General features: G+C 48.2%; 1 protein-coding gene across 18 annotated transcripts in view; it reads right to left on the bottom strand.

The window, feature by feature from the left end:
• Positions 1-179: 179 nt before the first annotated feature.
• CAMK2G (calcium/calmodulin dependent protein kinase II gamma) overlaps positions 180-21,483 on the bottom strand; it is a 55,784-nt gene continuing 34,480 nt past the window's right edge. For 2 of the 18 annotated variants that reach the window (XM_045842280.1, XM_045842284.1), the window contains 10 exons: positions 21,364-21,407; positions 13,013-13,045; positions 10,829-10,897; positions 9,628-9,672; positions 8,107-8,155; positions 6,804-6,917; positions 4,791-4,866; positions 4,346-4,440; positions 2,651-2,895; positions 180-2,181 (listed from right to left, as the gene is read on the bottom strand). In XM_045842280.1, the coding sequence (XP_045698236.1) occupies positions 2,663-2,895; positions 4,346-4,440; positions 4,791-4,866; positions 6,804-6,917; positions 8,107-8,155; positions 9,628-9,672; positions 10,829-10,897; positions 13,013-13,045; positions 21,364-21,407 (758 nt within the window). In that variant the 3' untranslated portion in view covers positions 180-2,181; positions 2,651-2,662. Of the gene's footprint in view, positions 2,182-2,650; positions 2,896-4,345; positions 4,441-4,790; positions 4,867-6,803; positions 6,918-8,106; positions 8,156-9,627; positions 9,673-10,828; positions 10,898-13,012; positions 13,046-21,363; positions 21,408-21,483 lie in introns of those variants that run through there. The other 16 variants (XM_045842285.1, XM_045842289.1, XM_045842283.1 and 13 more) reach the window with 9 other exon arrangements.

Raw genomic sequence — 21,483 nt, 5'->3', positions numbered from 1 at the left:
CTTGCCACCCCAAACTTGCCTCCAGCCCGGCGAGCTGCGTGGGGGCTGATAAATTTAGGAAATTTCATCCCAAAATGGGCCCAAAGGGAGTGGGGGAAGGTACATCTCTCCATCTGAAACCTTGTAACTTAGGCTGCTAAAATCTAAAATCTAAGCCTCCAACAGCAGTAACAACAATGGACGGTTTAAAGGTTATTTTATTAAATATCTTCAGTTCAAGGTTTCATTGTAACAAAGCTATTAAGGGTCTACCAACATTCAGAACAAACACTAACTATTTTTAAATTATTTCTATGTCATCATGCAAAAATTCTGCATCAAATGCCTTCCATTTCCTGTTTAAAAGGTGTTGTTTTTTAAATAGTCTATTGACTATAGATGCTGACAGTAGCCCCAGAAGAGTAAGAATGCTAAGAAGTGGGGCTGGAGCAGCCATATGAAGCTATGGGTCTTAATGAACTCTAAGACCATTTGTCTTCAAGCCAGCAAAACCAAACCCTGTGGTGAAGGCGTCTGCGTGCTGGTACTGCAGGCTGCAGGGCAGGAAAAGGCCAGGGCCCAGGGCTGGGGCATGCATGAGGTGCTCGGAGGAGCCTGGCTAAATCCAAGCACCAGCACCTGTGAGTTTGCTCTCTTCTCAGCTGGCTCCAAGGAAAATCTGTAGCTTTGCCTCCTGAAGGTAGTCCAGGCAGCTGGGGTCTACCCACCTGTCCCCCCCAATAGTGCAAATATTTGCACAGAGAAGTTTGCAGTTGTTTTGGGGAAACCAAGGTCATGACCAATTGTTCCTCCATTATCTTCTCTGCTATCTGCTTAGAGTATAGACCTTTCCCTCCTGGAATGGAACTCCTTGAGCATAGAGAGGGACAATGAATGTAAGTAGGAGTCTTGGCTCTGGATACCTCTTTTGGGTTCATGCAGGTGGTGGTGTGGGGGGTGATGTCCATGCAGACTGTCCAGCAGGAAGTCTATACTTCAGTTGGTCAGTAAAGAGACCTCTTAAAGAGGATACCTCTTCTTGCCAAAGCAGTTGGGTCAATCTCAAAAACAGGAAAAGAGATGGACGTGCAGCAAGGGAATAGTAAGAAGGGAGACAGCCATCGGGGCAGCCTGAATGCATAGACAACCATCAACTCAATCCCGCTGCCTCACTCCTCCCATCCCACAGGGGCACTTGGCAGAGGGCCCAGGCCCAGATGAGGGTCAGCACGGGACCACCACCATGAAAAGGCAAGACAAAGATGGTCCAAATCAGCACAGAAACAGAACTGCCAAAGGCAGCAAAGGGAGCCCTGACCAGGGTCTGGCTCTCTCCTTGCTAAGTTTTAAGAAAACAAACACAAAGCAAAGCGCAAACCCTCCCCCTTTCCCTCTGCAGGGATTGGGCCTTAATATCAGGGCCCACGTGCATTGTGCATCCTATAGAAATGGATGAGTAAGTGAGTACATGTCAGACTAACACGAGGCTTTTCATCGGCTTCGTAGCGGACACACTTCTGCAGCACCAATTCTCTTCCTTTCTATGCTAAATGGAACAGTACAGCAATATCCGGGCCCTTAGTCCTGAGGCCACAGCTTCTCAGCTTCCTCCACAGAAGGCTGGGAGCTCTGCGTTTTTCTCCCAAGTAGGTCTGATGGCCACGATGTTCTCATCAGCCTCATTCTAGGTGCCTATGTAAATTCTGAAGAAGTCCATTCCTAGCCCTGGGGCAGGCAGGCCACCTCAGGGGCTGCAATCACATCACGGCCCCCAAAGTTTTATCAGAGTTCTTGCCTGGTCTCCTAAGTCCATGGAGGCCAGAGGCCAAGCTCACCTCTTCAGGGCTGGTGAGTGAGCCTCGCTGCTCATGCCAGGGTGGTCGTCACACAAACTCCTGCCTTCTTGCCAGCCCAAGGGCTATTGGTGGTTTTAAAACGCATCATGGTATGGATTCCATTTTTTTTAAAACAATCTTTTTTCTTTTTTTTTTTCCTTAAATGTAAAAAACACCTCAGTACAGCAGAGACAGACACGAAGGGCGGGTGGGAGGGCTGCATGCAGGGGCGTGCATTGGCTGCTGCCGCTTTGTAATTTAATTGTTTTAAACCTCGAACGAACAGGACTGCCGCTCGCTGTCACTCAGGCCCTCCAGAGCCACTGGCTGCAAAGGTTCGACCTCCAGCTGGGATCTCCTAATGCCCCTGTCAAACAGGACAGACATGGTAACAGAACAGAGGACAATAAACACACAGATGAGTTCCAGGAACTTAAACACACTACACACATGGCCAACTCTGCCTGGGAAGGTGGAGGATGGGGGAGAAGCTAGTATTTAAATATAACAATGTCTCACATTTGCTGAGCATTTACTAAATGCTTTACTTATTAAGTACCTTATTTAACTCACAGAAGTAATGAGATAGGCACCATTTTTACCCTCTTTTTGACAGCTGAGAAAACTGAGGCTTAGGGAAAGGAAGAAACCCAATTTGGATTCCTGGAGCTAGACCCGAGTCTGATTTAAGGGCATAACTTGTTACAACCACAGCTTAGCCCTTGCTGCTCCTCTAGGGTGGCCCATACCTCCTCCCCCAATGCCAACTCTCAGCTGACTCTTCCTCCTCTGACCCCACCTGTCCCAGCCCCTCCCCACACCCCCACCAGGTGCACCTGTGGCTGAGCTCACTGCAGCGGTGCAGCAGGGGCCCCTGAGCAGTGATAGTGGACATTGAGCCACTTGCCATCCCGGCGGTGCCAGACCCGGGTCTCCTCCGACTGGCTGGTTCGAGGCCGGCCCTGCCCATCGATGTACTGGGTGAGGCGGATATAGGCGATGCAAGCTGCGTCCTCTCCGATCACATGGACGTGTGGGTTCAGGATGGTGGTATGAATGGGCTTGCTGTTCTTGGACAAGACTGCAGGGGGCAGGGTGGGTTGGGGTAGGCAGGAGTCCGTCAGGCCTAAGCACCGACATTTTCCTCCCAGCCTGCACTTTCAAGTCTCCCCTCACCCCAGCAGCCATTCCGGGAGTCTCCAAAGCCCCCCATACACCTTCCAGAGGTTGAGAAACCTCATCACATTAGTCTCGGTTATCCAAAAGGAAGGGAAAGGTGGGGAACAATGATAACAGTAGATACTATTTTAATCGAACATTGTGCTGGGGGTCTTACATGCATGAGCTGTATTCTTTGGTTGATACTATTTTCTTCATTATAAGACAAGGAGACAGGCTCAAGGAGGTTAAGTAATTTCCCCAGATCACACAACATTTGAGCTCAGGGCCATTTTACTAAAGCTTATGATCTTTCTGCTCTGCTAGGCTGATGTTTAGGTTTCATACATGTTAGCTTGTCCCCAATTAGGGCTCTAGAGCAAAATCAACAACTAACAATATTCAAAATTGATCTGTGATTTAAAAAAAAAGTCCAAAGTTAAAATAGAATCATCAAAGCACCAAGCTTAGGATATTCCTAGAGTTCCCAGGATCCTCTGGGGGAAAGTCAAGAGATTGCCATTATCAGCAAACACTGTGAATTGTGTTACTTTTATTGAGATTCACATCTTAGTTCAATTCAAATGGTAGATCGGGGCTACAGGAAACCTTCCCTAGAGCTTCTATAAAATCTGGAATTGCTTCTGGATAACAGAATTACTTAGATGGCCTAGGGTTTACATTTGCAGCTCAGACATGGAGAAGATTTAGTTAGAGAAAACAGTGACAAAATAAAATTTAGGGTATAATGGGGAAAGCCCAGGACAAAGTGGAAAGGAAAAGAAAAAATAAGGGGTAGGGAGGGTCTTAGAGAGTGGAGAGAAAAAGGAGGTGGATATTTAGTTTTTTATCCCCTGGGACTTCCACGAACAGCCCAGTGTACCCTCCCAGTCCCTCGATGTTCAGGGAGACCCTAGCCATCACTTCCAACTTCACAAGTCACTAACAGTGCCCTGTTGCTGGCTTGCACATTCTTATTCTGGCTTTAATTTTCTCTGCTGTGACATCTGTAGACACGGAGCTTCATTATTATCTGCTGAGATCATCTCAACCTCATCTCAATGGTTTCCAATCATCTTGGAAGGAGATAAGGCTTAAAAAAAAATGCAGTGACCCTGACAGTGGCAACCAGCACTGCCACAAGGCAGCTGCAGAGCAAAGGGGCATGTGGGGTTCTGGGGCTGGCAGGGCCTTCAGAGGCGCTGTTTAGGACCATTTTCAGAGCACAAGGAGGCAAGCACACAGACCAGGGTGCGGCAGGCAGGTCAAATAAGAGAAAAATGGGCAACAGGGAAGAGGAGGGGTGAGCAGGGACAGAGGCAAAGGAGGTGAAGGGGCAGGCAGGAGTATATCAGCAGCACGAACCCACTCACGATTCTCAAAGTAAAACTTATGGAAATCCATTCCCTCCACAAGGTTACCAAGGGCTTCGGGCTCAAAGGAAGTGAGGCCTGGATCACAAATTTTCCTACAGAAAAAAAAAAAAAAGTAGCCTGTCAGGGAATTATTTGTCTGTCTTCCTCATCAGTGGTGTCTGTCCTACAGCAGGTTAGCGGTGGGCTAGGCCTGACAAGGTGGTTAAGATCTTGGTCTGCTGGATGGGCCTCTTGGTCCTGTCCTTTCAGCCCACCGCCAGGACACCTTGGGCAGGCCCGCTCACAAGCTATCTACCTAGAAGGGCTCCCAGCCTAGTGGCCTGGTATTGAACTCACACCCTGTGCTCAAAGCCCAGCCTTCCTTTTCCCCAGGGTCTGAGTTGCTTTTGGGGAGGAGGGAAAGGCCTTGAGAAACTTGAGTCGGAATTGGGTCTCTACTCACGTGTAGGCCTCAAAATCTCCATTGTTGATGGCCTCAATCAGTTGTTCTGTGATCTTAATGATCTCCTGTTTTCGCACTGTGGGGGAAAAAATCCAGCAATTTACCTGTGTAGAACTGGGGAGCTCCCAAGTAATAATGGAGAGCCCACCCGGTCCTTCAAGAATACCCTGTGATCTCTTTGACAAAGACATCCCTCTTCTGTCTTTAAGGTCCTTTGCAGGAAGAATGAGCCCACCTTTTTCTCCATCCCTCCTCTGTTGTCCATAGAAGTAACGACCCCTCCTCCTGAAGCCCACACTTTTGTTATGGTTCTCTGGCCTTTGTCTCCCTCTCCATCAATAACCAGGGTGCAGAAAACACTCTTATTTTTAACAGCTGAGGAGCCTGGCATGGCATGAATGCTCTGCCCAGAGTCTGTGCATCCCATCTCCAGCAGGGTCAGCTTCTCTAAGAAGCATCTCCTGATAAGGCTGTTTCTATCACCTGTTTATGTCTCTCACCTGAAGGGGCTCAATCAGATCTCAATTACCATGCTCCTCATCCCCCAGCTCTCAGTGGTCCAGAACCTAGCCCTGGGCAAGGGCCAGCCTGAGAGACGAATCTAGCCAGGGACACAGGCTCCAAAAGAATGAAGAGAGCCCTAGGATGGATGTTTAATTCTCTTCACCTTGCTCCTCTCCTTCACAGGGCTTTTCTGGGATAAAGTATCTTAGAACTAGAGATATTCTTTTTAAATGAAGCCTCTCACCAGAAAGACAGCTCCTTTTACCCTGGACAAGCTTTGGAAAAAGCCCTAAATCTGATACTGGATCTCATGCCAGGATGTCTCCCTCAGGAAAACCAAGGCAAGACACAAACTGACAGGCAGGCAGGGTTGGTGCCCTCAGAGCTCCCACCCATCCCAAGCCAAGGAACTGCTGGTGACATCCTGCACTCTCAGACAGATCACTCACAGGGAGTGCCACTATTAGCAGAGGGTGCTGCCAGGGTAAGGGAGGGCTTGGACTGAGCTCAAGTGTACCCAGATTGGAACCCTGGGCTGGCCCAGGCCACAAGCCTTGCCTCGCAGGAATAAGAGTCTGCAAGATCAACGAGCTCAGAGTAAGGACGGCGCAGCCACAGGGACAGCCAGGAGGGGGCCCCACAGCCATTAGCACCTTCAGATGTGTAAGCAGCAGGTAGGGAAATCATCGAGCTCTACCCACTTTCTAGAGGTGTGAGCGCGTACGCACGCGCACGCACACACGCACACACACACACACACACCCCTTTTCCAACCCCACCAAACCCATCTGCAGGGACTGACGGGCCCTATGGGTGACAAGGATTGTGTTTAGAGACTCTAAAAAGATAGATAGTAGGAGGAAAAGAAACAGACAAAGGCACACTCTACACAGACACAACTAAAAATGTAAATATGAGCTACCATTCACCCAGCAAGGCATCACATCAAGACATTCTACCACCTCATTTATTTTTCGTAACAGCGCTACAAGGGAGTGGCCATTTTATTCCCACTTTATAGATTAGGAAACAAGGTCTGGGAGGTTTAATCTACTTCACATGTTTTTGAAAGTAGTGTAGCTGGGATTCAAATGTAGGTCTGTCTCACCCAAGCCCCATGCTCTTAATATGACAGGCTGAGCCTTGGGAAACTCCATTTCCCAATACAGTTTCTCAGCTATTGTAATTTTCACCATCACCCCAGCTCCCACCACCTGTGACCTGACTTCTGACTCATCCTTTCTTCCTGGTTCAGTGCTGAGGTAAGGCCCACTGCACATCCCGTGACTTTCTACTCCTTCCCACCACGCAAGTTCTTCCACCCACTGTTGATGCCTTCAGGGCCTGGTCTCAGTGCCTCTAATTGGCTCTCCCACCCAGCGGACACCGAGCTCCCAAAGCTTACTGAAAGGGACAGCTGGGCTGGGCTGCCAGCTCTGGGGGCAATCCTTGAGGGGCTTCAGGACGAGCCAGGAAATGGAAGCCAGATTGTGCCTCCCTCACACTTACTGGCTGAGGAGCAGAGAGAAGGCTGGGGCTGCATGCCTGCAGAGGGGGCTGTTCTGTCCCGGGAGCTCCGTCCTTCAGGCACCGAGCTGCCATTCCCAGTGCGGAGCGGGGCAGCTAGCCAGCCAGGGCAGGGCAGGGCAAGGCAGAGCAGCCAAAACAAACAGAACAAGGCAGGTGAGCGAGCAAGCTGACCAGGACCCGAGCCCGTGGCACTGCAGAGCCCGGGCAAGGCGAGGCCTCGGGCTGCTGTGGACACTGGACCACATCCCACGCCGCCACCTCTGCAAGAGAGGCCTCCCAGCCAAGAACCCCAGGAAAGTACACAGACCTGGGCTTGGGGATTTCAGAGGAGCGTTCAAACAGCCTGTACAAGGGGCCCTGCTCCCAGGGAAGATGTTCTAGGGGGCTAGGCTACAAGGTCAAGAGCCCAGCAGTGAAGAAGCTGGGTACTCTGCCAGCACTGCACTGATTTGACCTTCATCCCAGCAGCCCCGAGCTGCAGTTTTTTACTGCCTTATACATTTATCCTTTCCATTTGGGGGCTTCCCAAAGGTTTGGGGCATGCTCTCTCAGCTCTGTCCTGCAACATTCCTCCATCTTTTCTGAAAGCCTGGCCTAAGGTCCCTTTCTGAAGGCAAAGGGAATAATTCCAGGAGGCCAAACCAAAGAGCAGGACAGAGATTCCCAGTGGTATGCCCTACCATGCCCTCCTCATCACCTGGCACTTTGGCCAGGCTCAAACTTAGGCTGGTGGTGCTTACAGCATCACCGGGACATAGCGAAGTGTGGTTCTGACTCCGTGATTTATGCCAAGGCTTTATGACAAGAGTGATTAACTCACCCCAATGGGCCCAGGCCCGTTCCAGTTTTAAAACAGAAAGTTCCACATCTTGGGAATCACCTCAGTCCTGTGGAAACTGACAACTGGTCACCCTACTAATGACTCACAACACCTGTGGGCTACTTGTGCAGGGACTCAAGGTGTCCCTGTTCTGGGATATCACATCGTTGTCAGCAACAGGAACAGTTCTCTGAGCCCTGACCCTGGGCAGGCTCGGAAACAGTTCTGGGTTAGCTATACCAGACTTGGGGATGAAGAAGAGGTGCCTCTTGGCTAGCCCAGCCACAAAAGACAGGGGCCTCACGACTTGGCCCACAGAGAGTAGCTTTATACCAGGCCCTCTTCTGGGTAGAAAGAGCTACCGATCTCAGTTCTGGGGGCAGGTAAGGCAGGTGCTCCACCGAAGCCAAGGTACCTGGGACACTGCTGGCATCCTTCCCCCAGCAAGGGCCCAGCACCTACCTTTGAGGTCCTCATCTTCTGTGGTAGTATTGCAGCTCTCTGTGGAGCCCTGTAGGCCAAAACAAAACAAAACAAAACAAAAGCAACCCATGTGTTAAAGTACTCAAGCCCTTGGAAAACCAGAGAAACTATGCAGAACAAGAGCAGAGCATGTGCTCCTACAGGTGGTACAAGGAGGAATCATAGAAAGTTCTATTTCTACTCTTCCACCTGACTCTCACAAAACTCCAGATCCCCAAATTCCCTCCCCAGTCTCCCCCAACTCAGTAAATGGTACTATCTATGCCATTATTCGGGTTAAAACCTAGAGTCATCTCCTAGATTTGATTTTAGGTTGATTCTTTTTTCCTCTTTCCCTCAGATATCAACTGTGCAGTCTAAAGTCAAATCTGTCAGTCCTGCCTCCAAAATAAATCCCATCTCACCTGTGCTCTTCAAATGCACAGCTACAACCTGAGTCCAAGCTACTAACACCTGTCACCTGAACTACTACAATCACTCCTGGTCTCCCAGCTTCCACCCTTGCCTCCTCCCTGAAGTTCTTGCCTACAACATGGCCAGAAAGGTTTTTCAAAGAGTCCATCAGACTATATTACACCTCTGCTGAAAACCCCCAACAGCTTCCTGTGGCTGTTGGAATACTCCTGTCAAGTCCGACATAGCACGTCCTGCCTGCTTCTCCGACATCACCACCCTCCTGCCACCCTGGTCCCCGACAATCCCTTACTCTTAGTTCTGCTTGATTCCTTTTATTTCTTCATTCCGTACACATGCCAAGCCCCTGCACTTGCAGTTCCCTCTGCCTACGGCACTTTGCCCCAGAGTTTGCCTGGCCATCTTGTTCCCATCGTGTAGTTCAAACATCAGCTGCTGAGGGAGGATCTCTCCTGACCATGTAATTAAACGCACTGTTCACTCTCTTTCTTTAATTTGTGCTGTTTTCTCCACAGCACTTACAATACTGGATTTTATCTTATGTATTTGGTTTTTGGTTTATTATCTGCCTCCTCCACACATGTGGAGAGGGATTTTGTCTTGTCACTTCTGTAAACCAGAGCCATGGATGGTTTGGGGTTCAGTAAATATTTGCTACTGGTAATAAGAAGGAGACAAGGTTACTGAGGACATAAAGGGTGAGGCCAAGGAGAAAGCTCTAGGGTCTGATTATATTCTTGTTCTGCTTTTCTAGCTAACACTTATTCTTATTTAAACTTCACAAGTCATGGAGGAAACTTCTATTACTATTATCCCCAATTTACAGAGAAGGTAACTGAGGTACAGAGCAACAGACTGGCTTGCCCAATGGCCCAGGGCCGAGATTCAAAGCCAGGCCTGTCTGACTGAAGAGCCTGAGCTCAGAATCACCAAGAATGGAGTAACAAACAGCCTAACTTCTGCAAACACCTTGGCCTTGACGTACAGCCTGTAGACTGCTATCTGCAGGGCCCTCAGACCCTGTGGCTCAGCCCACTGGCTTCCTGCTGACACAGAAAGCAGGAGACAGGCTCAGGATCCACTCACCTTGATCCCGTCTGTAGCGTTATGCACCACGGTGGTTTGTGGCTCCTGGGAGAGAAGATGAAAATTACCCTCCTGACTTCAGTGATAGACTCACTGCTCTTCCCTGAGGGACCCCACCTCTACCCCAGTATCCTCAGAGACATCTATAATGACCACTGGGGAGGCCTTCCCACCAGCCATTCTCACGAGACAAAATGTCCTGACCTAACTGGGTCCTAAGTAGCTGGGAGGCCCCAGATTTAGGGGACAACACTGGCTGGTAAGAAAGAGAGGCCCGACACTTAATGGAAGCAGGTACCAGGGAAGCTGTCCTTGATTCCTGCTAATTCTGAGTTTTCTTTCCCCATGGGACAAGGACGCTGGAGGAGCTATGGGGCTAAGGGCACAGGCTGGGCCCTGCCAACACTGTTCACCAAGGCATATGCAGGAAGCAGGACAATGGACTAAGGTTTCCCAGAAAGACCCAGGATGCCCCCTCAGCAAGCTAAGCCCAGAAAGCTGCCTGCTTCACCCACCTTCTGCCTTCCCCAGAGTTCCTGAACATCACCATGTCAGGCAGCATGAGGGTGCACGGGAAACAGAAGGAGTAGCAGGCACAATTACCCCGCCCTCTTTCCTGGTCATCCCCCAGCTAACTCCAGCTGGCCATCACTGGCAGAGGGAGTTCTGAGAGCACACAGTGCTCCCAGAGAAAACTCAGTCAGCACGGGCGGTACAGGGCTCTCCAGACACCCAGAGATCAGCACCGTCCACAGGTGGGGAACCCCAGCCCCCTTTCCTGTTCATGGCTTTGCAAAGGAGAGGCTGAGGCAGATTTTATAGGTCTCCAAGAACTGATGTACAGGTCCCAAGAAAGCTCCTACCCTCTTCTTTTATAAGCGACTCACCTTCCCAGCTCCCACAGCAGACCCACTGGGGGCCCAGCCTGGGCTGGGAGGTTAAGCTAGGAGCCCTGATCACTCTTCCCCCACAACAGCAAAAGGAGCAGGGGCGGCAGTTCTGCCATGCAGGAAAGATCTTGGTCAAGTGGGACAATGAGAGGGGAAGGGGCCTATGGGGCAGAACACAAAGCAGCCTGCTCTACAGAGATTGAGAAAGGAAAAGGGCCAAAGAGGCCCTAGGAGGGAGGGCAAGAAGAAGAAGCAGGAAAGAGCAGGAGGCAGCCAGGGGCAGGGGCGGAGAAGCTGTAGTCAGGAGGTACCATGGCCGTCTGCAAGGGCGCGGGCTCTTGGGCTGGGCTTACGAGACTGTTTTTGTTGTTGCTCTGTGGCTGAGACAAGAAAACAGATGGTTTAGTTCCTCTAGAGTCAGCAAAGCCCCTCAGGTCCAACTCCCAGACCTCCCTTGCCCCCTGGCCTGGCCTAGAGGAGCTGGGGCTGGGGTGAGCTCCATAACTCTGTGAATGGGAGCAATGGTTGGAGAGATGATTGAGAGGGAAGTAAACAGAGGGGTCCAGAGACCTGGCTCTGGAAGCATCCTCAAGGTGGGACCAGCCCAAGGACTTGTTTTAAAGCATCTCTTCAGAAATCTCTGCTTATACCAGATGCCATGTCACCACACAACCATACTTCACCTGAAGAAATTCAGGATCTTCTCATTTTACCAGGGGGAAAAGGAAGGCGGTTTATAAGAAAGAAGAACAAAATTCAGAAACTCTGGGTCTCCTGTCTGTGGACAGTCTCCTGCTGCCTTTCGAACCTGCCCCTAGCATTTCCTTCCCTTGAAACACCAGTTTAAAGCCTGATCTGAAAAGAATAGGAACAAGAGGAGGCAGAAAACCTGGCCTGGGAGATGGTATCCAGAGAGGAAAGGGGTGGAATTTGGCTTTGGTTACAAAATGCATCTACTGATGCCAGGAAGCAGAGATGGGACCATGCTGTTGACCTTCCTGCCTGATGATTCTTGGATGTGATCAGCTGGTAGCAAGGGCAGAGCTCCAAGGAGGGGCAGGTGAATCCAGGTGGGGCTGTGGCTGCAGTCCCAGAACCTAGCCCCCAGGGAAGAGGACGCTGATGTTCAGGACAACACTGCAATAGCAGAGGCCACCAGAATGTCTCGTTGTCTCTCAAAATGTTACACCGAGTCGCACAGCAAGGGAGGATAGGGGAAAATGGCAAGGAAGGAAGGAGGTCGATCTCCAGGGCAGGGAGTTGTATCGATGCTCCCTGTCTTGTACAATCCCCTAACCAATGGGCTCAGTCTCACTGGGAGTCCCAGTGGGGCTTGGTGGCCACCAAGAAGCAGCCTGATGCCTACGAGTTCTTCAACAGTCACAAAGACAAATGCGTGGCTACCGACTGTGCAGGACGCAACTGAGGACATACACACAGGAAGATATCCAGACTGTTTTTTTCTTCTAGCCTGCAGGCCTCTTTTACAGCCCCTTGGACCACACCTGAAGCCACCCACCCTTAGTTTGCTGAAACATCTCCAAACCTGGGGCTAGGCATGGAACTGGAAACCAGAAACCGAGTTCTGTAAGACTCCCCTAAACCCTGCAGACTGGAGAAGAGGGGTTCCAGCAGTAGTCAGGGCATGCATCTAAACTCACATGAGCTCTGCTCTCTTCCATTCCCACCAGGAAGGAGCAAAGCCCTCCCAGCTCAGCTGTTGACACTGACCCATGTGGGGCTAACTGCAGCAGGCTGTCTTGCCCACCAAGCCCAGCTGAGACAAAGACCCTGACATGGTGCAAGGACCCCACAGTGTCTGTAAAACCTGCCATATCTGTAGAGGGCTGAGATGTCACCCAGGTTGCCCCACCTCTGGTTTTAATGGTCAGTTTTGTAATGATTCCGGCTGTTCTTTTCCTCTCGGTGCCCTGTGTCCCATGAGAAAGAAGACCGTCCCCTGCTGTCTTTCAGCTGTCTCCCCTGAGGGCCGAGTGGGACGGAGAAACACTGGGCACCGCTATCGGGCACTTGCACAGGGAAAAAGGCCAGGAGAGCAAGGTCCAGAGCCATGAGCCTCCAACCAGCTCTTCTGCCCACCACACAGATGCCCACTGGCTGCCAGTCTGTAGAAAGTGGCTGTTTGTGCCCGGGGAGCAGGGCCTCTCCTCCTGAGCAGCCGTGAGTGAGGGTCTCTCCCTGTGCATGTCACCTGGCCCAAGTCCCTGCCAGCTTCACTCCCTGCCCTGGGCTGCTGGAGGAGTCCAAGCTCTGCAGCAGGGGTGCCGTACCACACATTCCAATGACCACTTTTTAGGCCACCAGGAGACCTTGGGCAATGGCCCCGCCTGGCAGGACAGCCACGCCTGCCCACACAGCACAGACATGCAGTGAGGATGAGTGAAGCACACGCACATGGCAGAATGGGTTTGCGTGGCCGGCAGACGGGCACAGGCAGCATGGAATGGGCGGATGGGTGGGCAGGCAAGGCTCACCATCAGGTGCACGCTGGAACTCGACTTCCTTTTCTGGACACACCATAGCAAAAGGGAAAGAGAACAGGAGGTAAGAAGAGAAGCACAGAGACGCTGCAGGTTAGTGTACCAGCGTAGGCTCTGCTTCAGGAGAAAAGAGTGGAAAGAGACCTGGAGTCCAGCACCCAGAGAGTTAAAACAGCACCTAGACCGCCAGACACACAAGGGCCTCCAGACCCCGGGAGAACACAGATTAGTACATCCTGACATGTCTCAGCCTTGCTCAGAGAACACTTCTTGAAGAGATTAAGTCACAAGTCTGTGAGGGTAGGTAACATTTGCTGTAAATTTACTAGTTTGGGGCTTATAAAGCTAGTGCACCTATAAAGTCAATTATTTGCTCTCATTGCTAAGCCTGCCTGAAAATTGGGTGAGCAGCTACCAGGCAAATTAGTAAGAGATACTGTAGGCCATTCTTAGATTAATAACATTTGACTTCTGAACCTCAATTTTTTTTGCTGCCCCACTAAACTGCTTTTTGGATAAAGATGTTGAGCTTTTGAAAAACACATGACAGGCAAATTCTGGCATCTCTTTCCTTACCAGTGTGGCCACCCTCATTTGTAAGATTTCCATGTTTTACTGCATTTTGCAATTAGTGGGAAAAGGAAACACAGCAGTGCCGGCGACTAAAGCACAGCGATCTCGGAGACACAGAGATCTCAGCCACGGGGGTGCTGGGAGCAGGGATTCCTCAGCTTGAACCAGATGCTCGTAGATTTTATGTTCAGGTGGGAAAAAAGAGCATAAAAATAAAGACCACAAGGAACACTGAAAGTACATCTCAGAAGACTGTGTCTGAAAGGTGAAAGGTAATTAAGAATTTTATAATTAGCTTGCTGGGAGACAGAAGTCCCCTTGGACCATGCCTGTCTGCTGTGTGACTATTGCATATTCATTTAACAATATCTAAACAGGACTTAAGAAGGGCCATTCCAGGCACAGTTAACATGTCAGATAACTGCCCCTGCCTTAAGAGGCTGCCACTTTGTTTGTTGCCGTCAAATTGTCTGTGACTGAAACATTTTCCTCTGTAGTTCCTCACCAGCCGTGTATCCCCCTGCACCACTGGGGACTGTCATCCATGATGCCATGAAGGTGGTGGCCACCAACACTGCAGCCCACAGACTGGGCGGTCCCCAGGATCTCTTTAATGGTTCCAGAGAGTTCTCCAGCTAAGGACTGGTGCTGCACGTGTCGAGCAATGTTAGCAGTCTCATCAAAAGGGATAGTTCCACTGTGCTTAATGTTTTTTGCTTCTTTCTGTCTCCTGGTCAGAGGGCTTTGATGTGAGGGCAGTGGCAGAAGGCACAGCCTCCATCTGGGCCTGTCTGTTCTGAACAGTCGGTTCACTGTCATTGTCAGATCCTTCCAATCATCATCGCTAACCTTTTGTGGAGACAGGCCCTGTGGCACTGCCTTCCCCACCAGCGCACCTCAGGTATGGAGCTTTGATCTCACTGGGGGAGAACTTCGGGGACATGGTGGAGGCAGCTGGTGTCAGATGAACCCGGATTCGGGACGACCGAAGAAAAGTTGCATTATCACCTCCTCCAAGCCGAAAGCTTTAAGACTAGAAAGCCCTTCAGCTACACTGGAGATCATGACACTCTACTTTAGAAGACATTTTTGGGAATGTATTATATTCAAAAAAAGAAGGGGACTACAAATATTTAAAAGAATGGTCCACAATTTACAATTAGATCTAATTTTTTAAAGCCTAAATACTAAATACAATTAGGACTCTTTTGCACTAGTCTTTCATATATGCCCAAGTACTGGTATAAGACTTGACTTTCAAAATCATCCCTCAAAAAGAAGGAATTGCCTTACATTCAAACTTATCCCTTCCCTTTATCCAACTAAAATGTTAATACTTTGAAGGAAGGTGGTCCATATCTTACTTATCTTTGTAATCTCTGTGGTGCCTAGCGGAATACCTTAGAGTTAGCATACAATCAACAAACTGAGCTGAAGGTGGGGAGGGGGGGTTGCTGACTGGTTTCCCCCCAGGCAAAAGCAGAGCACAGGTTTCTAACCTGTCCAGAATCAGATCAGTGAAACTCTGCAGGAGCACAGGCCAGGCCCAGTCTCAGTTCCCCTGATTTTCAAGGACTTGTCCTCAAAGGTGATAGCAGGTTGCTTTTACCCAGACCTTGCCTTAGGGAGAGCACTTTCAGCTGTCTGCTTCACTCAATGAGGACTAGTTCCCAAGTTTCTCCTAACTGGCTGTCTTTTTCCTAAACGGTCCTCCAAGAAAACCTGAGGTAATCCTTTTCTACTCAAGGGTTAGTTTCTACTAGGTGAGCAGAATTCTTTCAATTCCTCTCTCTAGCCTTCCAAGGTTTTGCCCTCAGCCATGTGCAGCAGTGCTCCTCCTCAACCAGCACACTGCAGCACTGTTTGAATACCAGATCATTTCTAAAGTATATTTAGAAATTAAATATTAATCTAAAATTTTAAACCAGGGAAGGGTTCAAGCCTCCTTTCCATACTTAAACCCCTCAAGTCTTGTCCTAACAAGTGGCTCTTACTCTTCCATAGACCCTGGGTCATTGACACCCACCTCCAAAGAAACCTAACTAGAACTTGAAGTCTCCAAGTTCAAGACCACAAAGTAGACTTGCTGCTCAAATCGATGCTGATACTTGAGCATCTTGTGAAAGCTTCTGGACTGTGAGAGGGAAAACGATTCGTGGACCTTAGGCAGCAGGAACTGGGGAAGGAGGAGTTTGGAAAGGAAGATGGAGTAAAGAAGAGAGGTCCAAGACACTGAAAGCTCAGGATCCGAGCAACTTCACAGGCCTCCCTCATAACTTAGGTTATCGCCTCGACTTTCAGAAGGGCCCAGAAAAGTTGAACCCTCACATCTTGATTTTGTCTAACCACGTCGTTAAATGCCATATATTTGTTCCGGATTATAGAAGTACTACAGCCACATTACAAGCAATTTGGAAAACAGAAAAGAGGGGGAAAAACCCCACCCATAATCCTATCACCCTTGCCAGTCTTTTTCCTTATACAGTTTAAAAACATCATGCTCTGGCTGGTGTGGCTCAGTAGATTGAGTGCCAGTCTGCAAACTGAAGGGTCTGTGGTTCTCTTCCCACATGCCTGGGTTGCAGGCCAAGTCCCTGGTGGGGGGCATACAAGAGGCAACCACACATTGATGTCTGTCTCTCTGTCTGCCTGTCTGTCTGTCTCTCTCCCTTCCCCTCTCTAAAAATAAGTAAATAAAATCTTTAAAAATAAAAAAATATATATCACTATAAGCTATACACAAGTTTATACTTTACTTTTTTTGGCTTTTTAGTAAAAGATTTTATTTATTTTTAGAGAAAGGGGAAGGGAGGGAGAAAGAGAGGGAGAGAAACATCAATGTGTGGTTGCTTCTTGAGTGCCCCCCACCCCAACTGAGGACCTGGCCTGCAACCCTCAGGCATTTGCCCTGACTGGGAACCGACCTAACAACCCTTTGTTCACAGGCCCATGCTCAATCCACTGAGCTACACCAGCCAGTGCTATGCTTTACTTTTAAAATATATTTTATTTACTGATTTTTAGGGGTGGGGAAGCAGGAGAGGGAGGGGGAAGGAGGGAGAGAGGGAGAGAAGCATTTATCTGTTGTTCCACTTATTTACACATTCACTGGTTGTTCCTTGTATGTGCCCTGACAGAGGACTGAACCCACAACTTTGGTGTGTTGGAATAACGCTCCAACCAACTGGGCACTTGGCCACTGCTTTACTTTTAAAATAAATAGTATTTTGATTTTCACTATGATTACCAAAATAATACACTGTCTGATTATCAAAGCAATGCACTGAAAAATGTATAAAATACAGAAAAATGTATAAAAGTTTCCCAAATTCCCATCACCCAGTGAAGTTATTATTAACACTTCAGTGGGTTTCCTTCCAGTTCATTTATCTGCATATTATATACTGAATATAATCTACAAACATATTGTTTTTTAAAACAAAATTTAACCCTGGCTGGTGGGGGTCAATGGATTGAGTGCTGGCTTATGAGCCAATGGGTCACTGGTTTGATTCCCAGTCAGGGGCACATGCCTGGGTTGTGGGCCAGGTTCCCAGTACGAGGAGCCCAGGAGGCAACCACATGTTGATGTTTCTCTCTCTATCTCCCTCCCTTCCCCTCTCTAAAAATACAAAAAATAAAATCTTTTTAAAAATGTAGATAGTAGAGTACATACTGCTTTATATCCCATTTAATATAAAAATTTCTGCCATTATATGGTCATGGCAATTAATAACTTTGTAATTGCCTATTAAGAATTTCCTATTATTGCCCTGGCTGGCATAGCTCAGTGGACTGAGCGCGGGCTGTGAACCAAAGTGTTGCAGGTTCGATTCCCAGTCAGGGTACATGCCTGGGTTGTGGGCCATGACCCCTAGCAACCACACACTGATATTTCTCTCTTTCTCTCTCTCCCCCTCCCTTCCCTCTCTAAAAATAAATAAATAAATAAATAAATAAATAAATAAATAAGTAAGTAAAAGGAAAAAAGAAAAAAAGAATTTCCTATTATTGTTTAGTCATTATCTAACTGGCTTTTGAGATCATCTCCAACCTTTTCACAATTATAAATAATGTCATGTTGAAAATCTTTCTGCTTTCAGTGTTTCCACATTTTGAGTTATTTCTTTAGGATAAATTCCCAGAAGTAGAATTAAAGGGTAAAAAAGGTAGGAACACTTTTGTGGTTTTTAACACACAGGCTGTTTTACAAAAGGTCATTCTGATTTACCATTAACTTAAGAGTTAAAAACGGCACTTCGTTTCCACTTTTATCTCCCCCATACTAGTGAGGCTGAACGTCCACACTGGTGAACCAGTTCTCCTTTCTCTTTTTCAGGCTGTTAGTTCATCGTTGAGCTGGGCTTTAGGGGGGATTCTTATTACAAAAGCTCTTTCGTATAAAAATAATTATTAACTCCTCCAACCAGCCTGCTGTGATAATTTTTCCCAAACTGTCACTGGTCTTTTATTTTGGCTGGTCATTATATTCTTAAACACCTGCATCTTAGCCTCTGGTCCCACCACTATATCCCAAGTCTTTTCTCAAGAATAAAACTCATTTACTGAGCTGTTCTCATCAGATCAGACACTGGGCTGGGTTTCCTACATATGTTTTCATTTAAAGCAGTTCAATGATTCTGTTCACCCAGCCCTCAATCCTTCTGTGTTTCTGGAAGGGCCAACGTTGCTGCATATCTCTGTTCTTCCCCTACCTCTTTGTTCTTCTGCATTTCCTTTTTTGATTGCTCTTCTTTTCTAGATCCTTAATAACAGATAACCTCAAAATTTTGCCATTATCAAACCCTTAATCCTTCATGTGCTTTGGATTCATAGGGAAAGGGGAATATTATTAAAATTCAGATTCTACCTCTCAACCAGGGCTTCCTGAATCTGAGTTCTAGGTTAGACCCTGGAATCTGTGTCTTTGTAATTAGCTCCTTAGGCTAACCTTACATGGCTGCACCTGACAGCCACCCTTGGGGCCAGCATCTAGAAAGTTCTGCTAGAAAGGTGTTCCTTAAAGGTTCTTTTATTCATCCTCTCGCCACCATCTCAGTTGTCACTGCTTTATTCCAGGTCCTACTGTGTGCAACCACTCTTTGCTTCAGCCATACCGAAGGTACTCAAGTTCCCAGAATCACTATGCTGGTCAAACTTGTGTATCTTCACATATGCATTCTTCTGTCTGGAATAGTCTTCCTCTTCCTCTTTCCTCCTTAAGCTGGCAAAATCCATAATCCTTCAAATTCAGCTCATGGGCCACCTTCTTCAGGAAAATTTCCTGTTCTGACTCCAATGCTTGCTTCTCTGCACCCCAGCACCTGCCCTATGCTCGCCTGCTCACAGGCCTTACCAGAACACACCGGAACTGGCAGCTTCCCCGTCTCTCTCCCACTGTGAACATTTCAAGGGTGGACTATGTCGTTGCCTTCCCACCTCCTGAGGCACAGAATTGGCTGAGTAAGTGGACTCGTGTGATTCACTCATGCAAGTCCCCATTTGCCCCTCCACTACTGACCTCCTCCCTGGGCTGCACCAGGTACCTCCCAGCACCTTTCAAGACCTCTCCACCCAGATCTCCACCTGTCTCTCAATCACGGTTTGGTCAAACAAAACTCTTCCCCGCTCCAAGCCGGGCATTCCTTCGCAACTACTCCCAGTTCTAGCAGAGGCGCCACCAGTTCTTTCAACATTCAAGAACTCTGATATTATCATTGATGGATCCTTTTTAAATCCCCCTTCCTGTGACACACCTCTAATCAGAGCTAATATCTGACGAGATCGGCGCGTTCAGGGTGGTATGGCCGTAGACTAATCAGAGCTAATATCTAATCAGAGCCTAGCATTCATGGGTACAGCTAAACTAATTACAGGCAACATCTGTTCTGATTGGTTGGCACTTATGCTCTTGTGGTGGGTATTTTGAATATTAATGCTTTCTATTTATAATCACCTTTTCTTTGCCCTGCACCCAGACTGTAACAAGTCCTAAATGGTACCACCACGTCCAGTTTCTATGTTTTTCTATTTGACCTTTCAAAAACACCACTCTCACCATAGCTTCCCTGCTCAGTGGCCTTTAGCGTTGCCCACGGTCTAACACACAAACCTCCCATTCCTCTGCCCAGAGGGCCAATGCAGCTGTATTTTTGACCTCCCTCTACCACACGGCCCATGTTCCAGTTGGCAGAAAACGTCAATATGGATAATAGAACCATAAAAATACTTTTTGTTGTTCTTACGTTATAAATTACACTCTCATTTTCAAGAAAACACATGTGTTCGATGTAAAAAACAAAAAGTATATTTCCCTATCCTGTTCTCACCTCCAGTCCCATTCCCAGAGGCAACTACTGACTTGGTTCCAATCTTCCCACATCCTTAAGCTTTGTCTAATAAGCTTTTCCCCAGAAGCTTCTTGAACCAAATCATCTCACGTAGGTTCCAGCCTTCGTGAGATGAAGTGGAATCAGTGCTCAGCTGATTCCAGGCGTGTCCATTTTCCTCTTTAATTAACTTCGTAACTTCCTAAAGCTAAATGAAAGTATCGCCTCTTCCTAAAGCATCACCTCTTATACCTCTTGTGTGCCTCTAGAACCAAGTGCAGCACTGGGCCGGATGGACACCTATTAAATACTTTGTAAGGTTGATTATTATAGGTTCTTCCCAAATAAAAATATGCAAAATCTTTCTGCAACTAAACCTATCACGTTTCCTGCCTTGGCTCCACTCATCTAGCTCCCGGCCCTGTAACTTGGAGAGGTGGGGGGTGCTGGTCAATCCCAGCTCCATGTCAACAGGTGTGTGCAGAGCCTAAGCTCCCCTCCTTGGAGCAGAAGTACACAGAGGCAGGTATGCAGAGACTGAGAGAGAGAGGAAAGAGTAGGGAGAAGGAAATGGGCCACGCATGTATACCTCAGCTGGGGACATAAGATCCTGGGAAAAGATCTAATTTAAACTTTTGCTGGAATTTAAAGGTTTGGGTAATTTCAGTTTGAAATTCTTCACCATGGCATAAATTGGTAGGCTTCAATAGTACAAACTCCTACCCAAAGCTCTCGCCCCAGGATGCTTTCTGTCCCCAAAGCATCTACAGAACACCCTGGGACCAGTGAGGACGCCCAGCCACCCTCCCCTGTCTTGGCCAGGCCACCACTTGCACTAGGGTTTCCTGCCGGTCCCCGCAGGCTCCTGTTCCCTCCTCTTTCCCTGATCCCACGAAGTTCCCTTACCAAATGGGAACGGGCTGCGATACACCATGTCCCTGACCTGTTTCTGAGGGGCCTATGCCTCGAGAAAGTTTAAGACACTTTCACTTAGTGGTACCTGAGCTGGGCTCTGGAAGTGCTTGTAGATAAGTAAAGACCACAAGGATCATGAGTCAACCAGACAAACTTTACTTTCATTAGATAAAAATGGTTCGTACTTTAAAAAGAAAAAAAATTAACCAAATGACTAAAAAACCCAGAGAGTCAGGCCTGGGAATGAGGCACCTGCTGAGTTAAGCTCAAGATTCAGCTCTGGTAAACTGTAATTTGGATCACTCCCCCTGAGTCTTTCCAACCAGCTAGGGTCAGGAGAAACACATCTCCCTTCTGCCCTCTCAAGGCCAGTGGAACCTGCTCTTCTGAACACAAAGGTTTCTGGTTTAAAGCAGAAAAGCAAGGACAGGAAGGTTCCCAGGGAAAGAGGGAATGAGGTACCAATAATTCCCACAAGTGACGATAGGAGAGGAGCCAGTCTTAGGCTAAAAGGGTGGAGACACCTACCTTGACGCCGCCGTCTGACTTCTTGTTCAATAGGCTTTTGGCAGCTGTGAAAACAAAGAGGAAAATCAAGTCTCTAGCATTGTACCCTTTCTTCAACCTGACGTCTGGCAGCTGGATCCA

This window comes from Phyllostomus hastatus, unplaced genomic scaffold, assembly GCF_019186645.2.
Source record: "Phyllostomus hastatus isolate PE091 unplaced genomic scaffold, TTU_PhHast_1.1 phas_contig_38, whole genome shotgun sequence".
NCBI lineage: Eukaryota > Metazoa > Chordata > Mammalia > Chiroptera > Phyllostomidae > Phyllostomus > Phyllostomus hastatus.
This window is presented reverse-complemented; position numbering and strand designations above follow the sequence as displayed.